The following is a 12,721-nucleotide window of genomic DNA, read 5'->3' as shown; positions in this document are numbered from 1 at the left end:
ATTAATGTCTCACATATCCACAAGATATACAGCACGAGATACCCAGGTATACTGTACTGTACACACTGACTGGTTATGGCATTATACGCTGCTGAACATGTTTTGAAATGGGTGAGAGACGTGCTTGTCTGTCTGTTTGTCAATGATATCATGTTCTCATGTTAACAGTTTTGGAGTTTTGTTGAATAAAACCTTAATAATAACAGAAGATTTCCTTTCATTGAACATCAACATAATTTCTCCTTTTTTGCCATGCATTAGCGGCATAATACAAATAAAAAACACAAATTACACCTATGTTGTCTAAAAGGCAAATGCGCCATTCCGTATACTATAGTGACTGTGGCATTCCCATCAAAATACCTTCTTGTTATTTGTATTCAGGCTAAACACGTTTTCAGGGTCACTGCTCCTTACTTGGCCCCTTTGTATGTCATGCTGAAACAGAATCAGGGGGAGGAGTTAGGTCCTGTTTTTTTTTTTATGTTTCTTCACAGGCAGGATGCAGCCAGAAAACTGAGCAGGCAGCCGACTGTCTCAACACCTCTAATCTCTCCATTCTTCAGGTCAGTACGTACTATAGGAGCCTACGTGGTGGAAACAAGGGTAAACTCTGATGAGCAGCAAGGCACAGCTCTGCTCACCGGCGTCAGCGGCCGTTATGTCACAGATGCATTGCACACTCATAGGTACACCTGCAATGGATTCATCTGATATTGAGTCATTGTGCCGCTGTAGGGAGAGAGCATGTTTGGAACACATTAGGTAATGAGATGACAGCTAAATACAGACAGTGTCAGTATATACCTCAGCTGCAGCCAGCAGAGATGCATCTATCTCTAAAACATCATTTGTTTATTAGATTCTGATGGAGCCACACATTACACATACACACATAGACACACATAGACACACACAGACACACACACACGCACGCACGCACGCACGCACGCACGCACGCACGCACGCACGCACGCACGCACGCACGCACGCACGCACGCACACACACACACACACACACACACACACACACACACACACACACACACACACACACACACACACACACACATGCATGCACACACATAACCAGTGCTGTTTTTTTCTCCTCCATTTCTCCTGCTGCCTCTCAGCAGCAGTGGAGTCAGCTGCGGGTCACATGACCAGCTGCCTGCTCCAACTGAGCATGCTCAGGCTCCCCCAGTGTTGTCAGGCAAAAAATAAAGACAGCAGTAGGAGCTGAGATCTGCAATAGATAAACACACAGGCACAGACACATAGACCCGGCTGGCTCGCTCACACACATACTGACCAGCCACGACAGCCAGTCAGTGGCACAATGGGGGACAGTGTTACTGGCGTTTGCTGATAGCTGTATGTAATAGGCATTTTTTTCCCCTCCATCTTTCATTTCAGTGGAAAACAAGCAGCCGTCAATAGAGAGGCAGGTGCGCCCTTTAAAGAGGGGAAGGAGCCATAGCAAGGACAGCATCCTCTCTCCCTCTCTCTCTCCATCTTCTCTAAAGGTAAGTGTGTAGGGGTGAGAGGTGGGGGGAGGGGTATCTGCGTGTGTGGGGGGAGGGGGGGGGTCAATCCGTCTGTCCATCCCTGTCTACATTGGTATGTGAGACGACAGGGATGGTCGAGGACATGGCAGGGCCAGGAGGGGGGGGGGGGGGGGGGTAATGGATATTATGGGGAGGGGTGGGGGAGGGAGATGGTGTATTTATGAAATCGTGATTTAGACCCCCCTCCCTTGAATGATTTCATGCATCCCTGAAGAAGAAGAAAAAAATATGTTGTGCAGTGGAATCATTTTTTTGAAATTATTATTTATTTCTTGGATATGTGGAAGCTACATGCTGGTAAAAAAAAAAGGCTCAGATTTAGGGAAGCTATGGGCTTTAAGTGAAGCATATAAACAAAGATAAAGATAACAAAGAAAAGAGAAATGTGATCCGTATTCGGAAGAGAAGTCTTCATGGGTTTGTGCAGTTATTATGTTATTTTGTTTTTTATGGATCTCTTCACTGAGGTAGTCTGCCTGTACCAGCAAGCTGTACCACAGTGTTAACCCGTCTATGTCTAACCACTGTTAGAACACATATGGCACATTCTTTTTTTTATTCTTCCATTTTATTATTGATATACATGCTATAATTACAGTAGATTTAGAATTCTGATTCCATTATATGAAGCACCTAGTTGTGCATATTTATTTATTTGTATGTATAAAGACCACATATTATAGAAAAGCAGAGGGTCGTTGCAGCATTAGGCTATTGTTAGTGTTGTCTTTATTCTCATAGTCTTGTTATGCAAAGAAATTGGCTCTAAATTGGCTTTAAATTGGCTATCCCTGAATAATTTTGCTTTGGCCATTTTAGATTCAAGATGTGTTTTTCTCACTGAGATGGGCTGTTACTATGTTGCAATACCGGATGCAATAATTTCATTAACAGCTCAGAAATGTCCCAGTGTTCTCTACTGGCCATACCTCGGTATCCAACATGACCCAGGAACACTTTGTGGTATTTAAAAGAAAAAAATCTTCAGCATCCACTGACAAGGCTAATCCAAAATGGCAGCCCGGGCAGTGCACTCCTTCCAAGAGAATGTGCTGTTCTTACAGTAGATATGTCAAGGTGTGTTTTTAACATCCATATAAATAGATGATGCCGCTGTGCGGACGTAGAAATGTAACAAAGAGAACATCAAACTGTGACGGTTCCTAGGAGTACAGCACAGCACATAAAGCCTCTCTCCCACACTCTCCACAGTGATTAACGCCACGCCGACGGAAGGCAGAGATGGCTGTTGCTAGGATACATGGCAAGGTGGAGTGCAGATGATTACAAGAAGAAAATAGGGATGAGGCAACCGTTACTGGCGCATGACATAGCTAGGGATTCTACTTTGTTATTCTTTTATGTCCACGTCAAGTTTTAATAGGTATATCTTCCCTTTATTGGTCTTTCATAAGGTGCTGTAATATTGAGGAGTGTCAAGAGACCAGTCCAAAACCTTCCCTCTGCCACCATCCTTTCACTTGGAATTCAGCTGCAATGGATGGCAGTGGGACTGAGCTAGCCCTATGAACAGCAGACTCCATGGTAAGACTAAACTAGCCTGATATACTGTATTTTGTCTGAGCTAGCCCTATGAACAGCAGACTCCATGCTAAGACTAAACTAGCCTGATATACTGTATGTTGTCTGAGCTAGCCCTATGAACAGCAGACGGGATCATCCCTATGTTCCCCGGGTTCTATGTTCCCCGCTTTGATTGATTAATAGATTGAAAATGTTATTAATTTTTATTATTTTATTAATTATTAATGTCCGCCTTGTTTCGAACGGTTAAGCTTAGGCCCTCTTTCGAACTGGTTAAGGTTAGAGTTTGGAATCAGGGCTGGTGGTCTAAAATTTTCAATCAATCAATCAATCAAAGCGGGGAACATAGAACCCGGGGAACATAGGACCCGGGGAACATAGACATGCTCCCCAGCAGACCACGTGGTGAGACTAAACTAGCCTAATAGATGATGTCTGAGCTATCCCTATGAACAACAGACTCTATGGTAAGACTAAACTTGCCTGATATACTGTATGTTGTCTGAGCTATCCCTATGAACAGCAGACTCCATTGTAAGACTAGACTAGCCTGATAAATTATGTCTGAGCTATCCCTATGAACAACAGACTCTATGGTAAGACTAAACTAGCCTGATATACTGTATGTTGTCTGAGCTAGCCCTATGAACAGTAGACTCCATTGTAAGACTAGACTAGCCTGATAAATTATGTCTGAGCTATCCCTATGAACAACAGACTCTATGGTAAGACTAAACTAGCATGATTGATGATGTCTGAGCTAGCCCTATGAACAGCAGACTTCATGGTGACTAAACTAGCCTGATATACTGTATGTTGTCTGAGCTAGCCCTATGAACAACATACCCCTGAGTTAGCCCTTTGAACAACAGACTCCATGGTAAGACTAAACTAGCCTGATAAATCATGTCTGAGCTAGCCCTATGAACACCAGTCCCCTGAGCTAGGCCTATGAACAGCAGACTCCATAGTCAAACGAAACTAGCCTGATAGATAATGTCTGAACTAGCCCTATGAACAGCAGACTCCATAGTAAAAAACGAAACTAGCCTGATAGATAATGTCTGAGCTAGCCCTATGAACAACAGTCCCCTGAGCTAGGCCTATGAACAGCAGACTCCATACTAGTAAAACTAAACTAGCCTGATAGATGATGTCTGAGCTAGCCCTGGTATGACTTAACTAGCCTGATAGATCATGTCTGAGCTAGCCCTATGAACAACATACCATATGGTAAGACTAAACTAGCCTGATAGATTATTTCTGAGCTAGCCCTGTAAACAACAGACTCCATGGTAAGACTAAACTAGCCTGCTAGAGGATGTAGGAGCTAGCCCTATGAACAAGAGACCCCATGGTAAGACTAAACTAGCCTAATAGATGATGTCTGAGCTAGCCCTATGAACAAAATACCACATGGTAAGACTAAACTAGCCTGCTAGATGATGTAGGAGCAAGCCCTATGAACAACAGAGAAGACTAAACTAGCCTAATAGATGGTGTCTGAGATAGCCCTATGCAAAACAGACCACATGGTAAGACTAAACTAGCCTGGTAGATGATGTCTGAGCTAGCCCTGTGCACAATATACCACATAGTAAGACTAAACTAGCCTAATATATGATGTCTGAGATGGCCCTATGAACAGCAGTTCCATGAGTTAGCCCTATGAACAACAGACCACATGGTAAGACTAAACTAGCCTGTTAGATGATGCCTGAGCTAGTCATATGAACAACAGACTTCATGGTAAGACTAAATTAGCCCGATAGATTATGTCTGAATCTCTGAACTTTCTCTATGAACAGCAGTCCCCTTAGCTGGTCCTATCAACAACAGACTCCATAGTAAGACTGATACTGTAGATGTCTGAGCTAGCCCTATGAAAAACAGACCACATGGTAAGACTAAACTAGCCTGATAGATGAATTGTCTGAGCTAGCCCTGTGAACAATAGACCACATAGTAAGACTAAACTAGCGTATGATGTCTGAGATGGCCCTATGAACAGCAGTTCCCTGAGCTAGACCTATGGACAACAGACCACATGGTAAGACTAAACTAGCCTGATAGATGATGTCTGAGCTAGTCCTATGAACAACAGACTTCATGGTCAGACTAAAGTAGCCTGATAGATGGTCTATAAGCTAGCCCTATGAACAACAGACTCCTGAGCTAGCCCTTTAAATAACAGAGTCCATGGTACAACTTAATTAGCCTGATAGATGATGTCTGAGCTAGTCTTATGAACAACAGACTCCATGGTAAGACAAAACTAGCCTGATATATGTCTGGGTTAGCCCTATGGACAACAGTCCTCATGGTAAGACTAAACTAGCCTGATGGATAATTGCTGAGCTAGCCCTATGAACAACAGATCACATGGTGAAACGAAACTAGCCTGATAGATGATGTCTGAGCTAGTCCTATGAACAACAAACTACATGGTATACCTTTAACTAAACTCAAAATCGATGTCATCACAACTTGTAACTGAATGGTACCACTACCATGATTTGGTTTGTGGTCCAGGAAATGTTACATTTCATCAACGTATCAGAATAGCAATTTCTGAAATATGTATTACTACTGGTGCTAGAAATTCCTGAATCCGTTCATTGATTATTCCTGTGATTGTTGAATTTCAAGTGTTAAAGGGGCACTTCACCAAAAAACAATGCTGATTTACTTTGCACATAATCTCACACACATCCAAAAATTCAGTTTTGCACACATTAATTTAATTTGACAGTTATTGAGAGTAAATTAGTTTGAATATGAGCACCCGTGATGTCATCAGGGACATTCATCTTTGTGTTTTGTTAAATACAGCACCATGAAACGATGTAGATAGCAATACCTTGTCTTATAGGAACTGCTACCTTATAATTTCATTGAGCTGTAATTAACAAAACACTAGGATTCAATGGACCTCATGCACCAACATTCTCGTAAGTTTCCTCATAAATAACCTCATAGGAAGTGTGTAAGAGAAAACGTAAGGTTATGTATATAACCAAGTTCTATGAATTATGGTGACGCTCAGCATCATTCTGCACGCACTTCACTTCGTGCACGAGCACTGAATAAAAATTCCACAATGTACCTTTACATCCCAACATTCGTCTGGCCACACCCCTATCCGCTTACCTTCATAAGCAGGTGTGTGGTCACCTACTCGCCTCCTTCCCAAACTTTCACCACAAGGCGAGATCAAGGGCCGCAGCGTCGTCCTGATGCTGAGCGTCACCATAATTCATAGAACTTGGTTATATACATAACCTTACGTTCTATTTCATTATGGCTTCCGCTCAGCATCATTCTGCACAAGAGGAGCTGAGCGGGAGCCAAAGCTCGACAAATGTACCCCGCTGAGGCCCCCCACAACCATCAGACCTGGGAGGACCGAGCCCCCCGACCCTCCCTAATGGAGGATACCCTCCCTATTGGAGGCTTACGGGAGGGAGACGGATCCGACCGTGCGAAGAGGAACTCAAGCAACTCAATGCACAGGGTGAGCAGACCGTGGCTTGACCCCACGACTACGCACACGCACAACCCGCATGCCACCAGGGAACGAACGGAAGGAACAACCCTCGTTACTGCCCCCAGAATCACGGGGTCAAGAGTAAACCCAACCCCGTGGCAAGGCCGTAGCAGGGGAGCGCGAAGGAAGACCCAGACCCACTGAAGGGACTGGATCCCCTGGAAAAAGGGGGCCCGGGGAGGTCAATGACGCCAGGCATCAGGACCCCACCAGGCGGTCACTTAGTGACACCGCCCCCCACATCGCCAGCGTATTCGGATAGAGCCCCTCCAAGAGCGGGCCCTTACCCCCCAATAGTACACCGCCTGGCACACTGACCCTGCAGAACAGGCAGTCAGCATGGCCGTAAAGCACTCAAAAAGTTTAACCAACGGAAGCAGGCAGCGCACCGGGGAAACCAGGCAGCAGGCTGTAGACCTGAGCCTGGAGCACTGCGGACGAGACAGGCGCCAAAGGAGTCAACTGAAAACAGCCCCCCCGGCGGAAGGGGCGTATGCTGGCGTTGTTGAGCACCATGACAAAGCCTCCATTAAAAAAAAAACACCCAGAGGGGTCGAGGCAAAGAAGGCTGACACGATTGGCAGACGTCATGAACGTGCAGGGGCACACTCAACCGGGTAACCCGGGAGTTGACTCTGCTCCAACACACCAGGGAATCAACCACCCTCTCGGTACACAGACGGTGGTCATTCCTATAACCCCTCAAGAAAAACTCCAAAACACACCTGCTGGTATACACCAGCTATACCGCAGTACAAGTGTTTCAGTTTCCAAAAAAGGGTTATCCCAGGCCTACGGTTACAACGAAACATTACTTCGGACCGGACCCAGCGGCTCGGGAAGCACACAGGGTTACCAGACGAGGTCCAGAAGACCACCCCAACAGCCCCCTCTTCGCCATGCGTGAGAGAGGAGCGAAAGAAAGGAGAACCAGTCCCTTAGGATAGTGCCAGGTACAACGTGTACCCAACAAAGGGTCTCCATAACGCCTAACCCTGTGACACCCGGGCCGACCCGGCATTTTCCCCCCCCGAAAAAAGCACAAGTCCCTCAGGGTACCAGAACAGCAGATCTGCATCCCCGGCGGACAACGGGTTAACTGACCTGGACCAGCGTGACCAGAACCAGTCCCGTGCCCTAACCACGCCGACATGCCCACTCCAGAAGAGGGGGTAGGTATGCGTGTCGATCTAAAACATGAAAAGAGGGCGCCACCCAGACGGTCCCATTTGTACCGCGCTCAGTGGCCTACCCCAAGGGCGTGAGACCCCTCTACCTATGTTCTGATCTATTCCGTTAACATCCCCCAGATATGAACGAGAATTCATCGAGACAACCTAGTAAACTGGCGCTCGGAAGAGACAAAACTCCATCCCAGTTGCCCTATAAAAACGCTGTTTTAATAACGAGCAACCAAGGCACACTTAGCCCCTGCGTGATTCTTAACAGAACACCCCGAGCCAGCACTATGTAAGCGTCGAGACCCAAACACATCAATGGATAGTCTAGCAAGACACCAGACATTGTTCCTCCAAGTCGTCTGGGAGAACGACACGGAGCCGTCGTGCTTTATGTTCCTTCCTCTTTTTATTTAAAAAAGAAAGAAACACAGACTGACATGAATCTCACGTGACACAGCTGAGGGTAATTTCTTTTTACATTTTTACATCCCGCCACCCTCGCCACAGGGAGGAGACGGAAATCCCCAGAGAGACTTCCCATGCGAGCTGTACAGATTTAAAAGAATATATTGCAACATTGAGCTATGTAACACTTGGGTTAGGGCTTTCCGAGGAGGAGGCACTGAACCAATACACACTCAATAATCGAATTGAATCGAATACACACACAATAGAGCAGAACTCCTTTTTTGAAGTTCTACTCACCTTGACAATCTGAGGAGGAGGCTCTGAACTCTGAGGAGGCTCCCTCACTGGGAAGGAGAGTCCGAACTCACAGAAGGCACTTCTCTCTGAGGAGGAGCTTCGTGAGGAGGAGCTCTGACAACTCCCTGAAACAGATCCAGAACATGGACCTGAACAACCCACGGAAGTCTTACCACTAGAGACGCGCTCAGTGACGTACTCTATGGCGGGGGAATTTCCGCGGTGCACACGCCCAATCTTCCAGGGCGTGGGACCAGGAAACCCCCCCCCCCCCCCCTTACCCTGTAACGTGCTGAACAGCAACGTGACAGGAACCTTGAAGGACAGGTGGTTTTAACCCCTGACCAACAGAAAAAGGGGAGGAAAGGATTACCAGTTCACCCCTTACGACCCCTCACCCATGATACGATGTAATGACAAATAGAGCATGACACAGTCATAGCCTGCTACATGAAGCATCTAACAGCCTCACATAGCTCATGCGCTAACCTGCTACCTGAGTTTTACTAAGGAAAAAACACAGAACAGAGAGGGCCCCTTTAAGAGCCCCGGTCCAGACTTACACATGTGCTTCTGTGGGCCAAACCTAACCCAGTTGTAGATCACAAGACACACACAACCCTTCATCACAACAAAAAATCGCAAAAGTACACTCTTGCTACAGAGGAACGCCGTTTTTCATAACGAGAGAAGACAGAAGTCCTCGATTATGTATTGGCCACAGGCCTTGCTAAGCACATATGATAAGTGACCAACAACCTTTTCTCCAGGAAAAAATTGTTTCTCAAGCAGAAAGCACAACCACAGCAATTATGCTGAGGGTTACATCGTATCCCCACAAACACAGTGACACAATATATTGTAACCAAACATGTCTGAGAGGAGGGGGGGAAGCCCCAGGGAACCGGGGGGACACCCCTCCCATCTTACCCTTGATACGACCAAGGCGAACAGGCACCTCTGTTAATGTGTGAACATACTGTTCATTGTCATCACAGGCTGAGACAAAAATTCATTCCTCAATCACATGTCACTAAGCATAGCTTTACAGGTTTAATAACCCTCTTAGTTGTGAGTTCACCCACGGTACAAGTACAATGTTACATGAACACACATGTTCTCATCACAACCAAACCAGTTAATTTTTACACACGTAAAAAACAACGCCGATTTACTACAGAGAGAAGCTATACCAGTGACAAGACAATTCACACACAACACGCGTCGTATCCTCAATGTATTGCAGCAACACATGTTTTGGAAACATCGTTATTACAAAACATTTATAAGGGAAGAAAAGAAGAAGTGTTTAAAGTCCGGAGGACTCCTACCTTCACCCAGAACGCCGGCCGAAAGAACAGCAACACTGGTTAACGGGACACCGAGTTGAACCCAGCACCTCCTGCGCCGGTGATGAGGGTATGTCCGCAACGCCACCCAGCCGCCGTTCTCCATGTTGACGAAGTCCTCGCTGGCACTGGCAACCGGGTGTAGGGTCGACTAACATCCTCTGTCAAAGATGACGTCGTAGTCAGAGTGTTTTAAGGCATGTTATAGTCACAGTATCGTTTCAACAGTGTAGCATTAAGCTAACAGCCGTCCGACTGATAGCAACAAGCTAACGTTTACTAGCCTGGTAAACACAGCGAACTAGCGCCGCAGCTAACAGCTGACTGGCTAACACAGTAGGCCACAACTAGCACGCCAGCTAAGCAGCTATCACCTGAACTGTACACAACGACATAACAAGCCACACTTCAGACAGGCCGCTGTCCAAGTCCCTCCCCATCCTAAGAGGGAAGAGAAAAAGAAATGTCAAACACAGTTCTCAACAGTGATTTAACCAGACATACAGCGGAGCCAGCACAATTCCCATTCGGGCTGCAGCCGACTTTGAGCATGGAACTCCCGATAAGAAGATCCTATGCCCACATTTCCTCGTTAGGGTGTACTTTCACTTTTATGTGAAAGATGGGGCCTGCACGGGACAGAGAAGCATCCGCTCGTCCAGAGGATCCTGGGTTTTTCCCAGGTCCTGGTCGCGGCCCACTAGATTGACTCTCATGGGCGTCACACCAAGATCCTCCGACCGCCGTTTAAGAAGCCGAGCAGAGGACCCCAGTCTGGAGTCGGCGTTTCGTAAAATTGTCAGCTAACCCCCACAGCATCAACAACAACCAGAGCTCGCAAGCAAAACAGTACTTACCCCACCCTGGAAGCAACCGCTTTCTCACAACAGTCGGTGCTTCCCACAGTCCAGCTGTATGGCCGGAGGGCCAAACCCATCCAGCCGCAGCAAGGAGGACTGTAGTTGGGGAGCATGTCAGCGGCGTGAGCTCTTAATACAAAAAAGCCGTTGAAGGTCAGAATGATCATCATCTTCCAGACACTCCAATGACGAAGACAATATCGCCGTATTTTCTCGAAAATAGTGAGAGAAAATAAAGATATGATGTCAACGTATCTTTCCCGTTCTTTTGTTTTCCAACTTTCTTCTACTAACAACCTCGTCAAGTGGGGATCTACCGAAGGCACTTCCTTGTGGTGAAAGTGAAGAAGGAGGCGAGTAGGTGACCACACACCTGCTTATGAAGGTAAGCGGATAGGGGTGTGGCCAGACGAATGTTGGGATGTAAAGGTACATTGTGGAATTTTTATTCAGTGCTCGTGCACGAAGTGAAGTGCGTGCAGAATGATGCTGAGCGGAAGCCATAATGAAATAGAACCTACGATAGTCACCCCCGGATTCATCAATGCGTGGAGAGGTGCTCTTAAGTTGCTAAAATTATTGCAGCTGCGAACTCCTTGAATGAAGTACGTCACTCATTCTTAAACTGGAAGTGCGTTCTCATACATTTGAATTTGCATAAGACACGCCCTGCCAGCTTGGTAGGTAACACGTAAGCGATATGATGTATTGTCATCATACAGCACAAGTACAATACAACAAAAATAAGTTTGGCATCTAACCAGAGTACAAATGTAACAGTAATGTGCAATAGTAACATACAATGCACAGGTGATTAAACTGGGTATAAAATATATAAATACTACTGAGTAATAGTGCAGAGTTGTAGTACGATATTATGATGCCTGAATTTCCCCAAGGGGATCAATAAAGGAATATCTTATCTTATCTTATTAATATGTACAGTGACAGGTATAAAGACCCTATAGTAGTAAGTCATACTGTCGAACATGACATCTCAGCCTGACCGTCCACCAGTGGTGCCCCCTCAGCCCGACCGTCCACCAGCGGTGTGTGTGGCAACATGGTCCAGGCGATGCTGGACAGCCATGAAAGGGTCACCAACAGCCTGGAGAGTTTCGCTAAAAGCCAGAGGACCTTAACACTTTGGATGCCACGCCATGTTTTCCTTTTTACCCCCTTGATGCCCAAACCCACTCCAATGTTAATTTAATATCGCCTAATCTATGTTTTAAATTATGGCTATGTGTCTAATCTGCCCGTCGCTTATCAAAGACTCATTTTCCAGTCAACATTGTCAAGGCAGATTGTTTTTTTATCGCTTCATTTCCGTTTGATAGCATTTTGGAAATCACTTGTTTTCGCGGAAAAAACAACCCTATGATGATAATCGTCTTTTACTGGAATATTCCAGAACGTTGTCATTTGTCGGCCTATTTATGAATCGTTTTCAAATAAACGCTAGATGATCGATAGTATATGTGTGCGCACGCACGCTCGTGCCGCATGCTGATAATCGCTGCTCTTATTTCCTGATGGCTTTTACAGTGAAACAGCAATATCACATATAGTGGAAACGCTTATATCTCCGTGAAAACGAGTCTGATTATCCTAAGACTGCTAACATAGATTCCTTACCTGACATCAGATGGTATCCAAATGGTATATTCTAATTCCCGATCACCATTCGAAAAAATCGGTAATTATATTGATCCACCGTGTGTACAGTATAACACATATTCGCCGTGGCACCAAGGTTCCAGAATGAACTCTGGTAGACCCCGGTTACATCAGTGAGAAGTAAAATGTGGAGTCAGAAATCCGTTCTCCCATTCACTTTCATTGAGTCCAATCCAAAAGGGTGATTTACCATCTGGGAGACGATAGGGGGTGCTTTTTTCACATCTGAGCACCGGCGGTGCCTGGATATCCAACGGTAGGCTCGCTTGATGCAATATGATTTCAG

At 45.8% G+C, this 12,721-nt stretch overlaps 1 protein-coding gene across 1 annotated transcript in view; it reads left to right on the top strand.

The window, feature by feature from the left end:
• The first annotated feature begins 1,419 nt into the window (after positions 1-1,419).
• Positions 1,420-12,721, top strand: part of LOC311246865 (protein mono-ADP-ribosyltransferase PARP6) — a 90,107-nt gene continuing 78,805 nt past the window's right edge. The window contains exons 1-2 of the mRNA XM_084337107.1: positions 1,420-1,526; positions 2,984-3,113. Coding sequence (XP_084193233.1) covers positions 3,111-3,113 — 3 coding nt within the window. The 5' untranslated portion in view covers positions 1,420-1,526; positions 2,984-3,110. The remainder of the gene's footprint in view (positions 1,527-2,983; positions 3,114-12,721) is intronic.

Source organism: Notolepis coatsorum (assembly GCF_963971535.1).
Source record: "Notolepis coatsorum genome assembly, chromosome: 20".
NCBI classification, from domain to species: domain Eukaryota; kingdom Metazoa; phylum Chordata; class Actinopteri; order Aulopiformes; family Paralepididae; genus Notolepis; species Notolepis coatsorum.
Note: the sequence above shows the minus strand (reverse complement) of the source record. Positions and strands in the feature narration are given on the sequence as shown.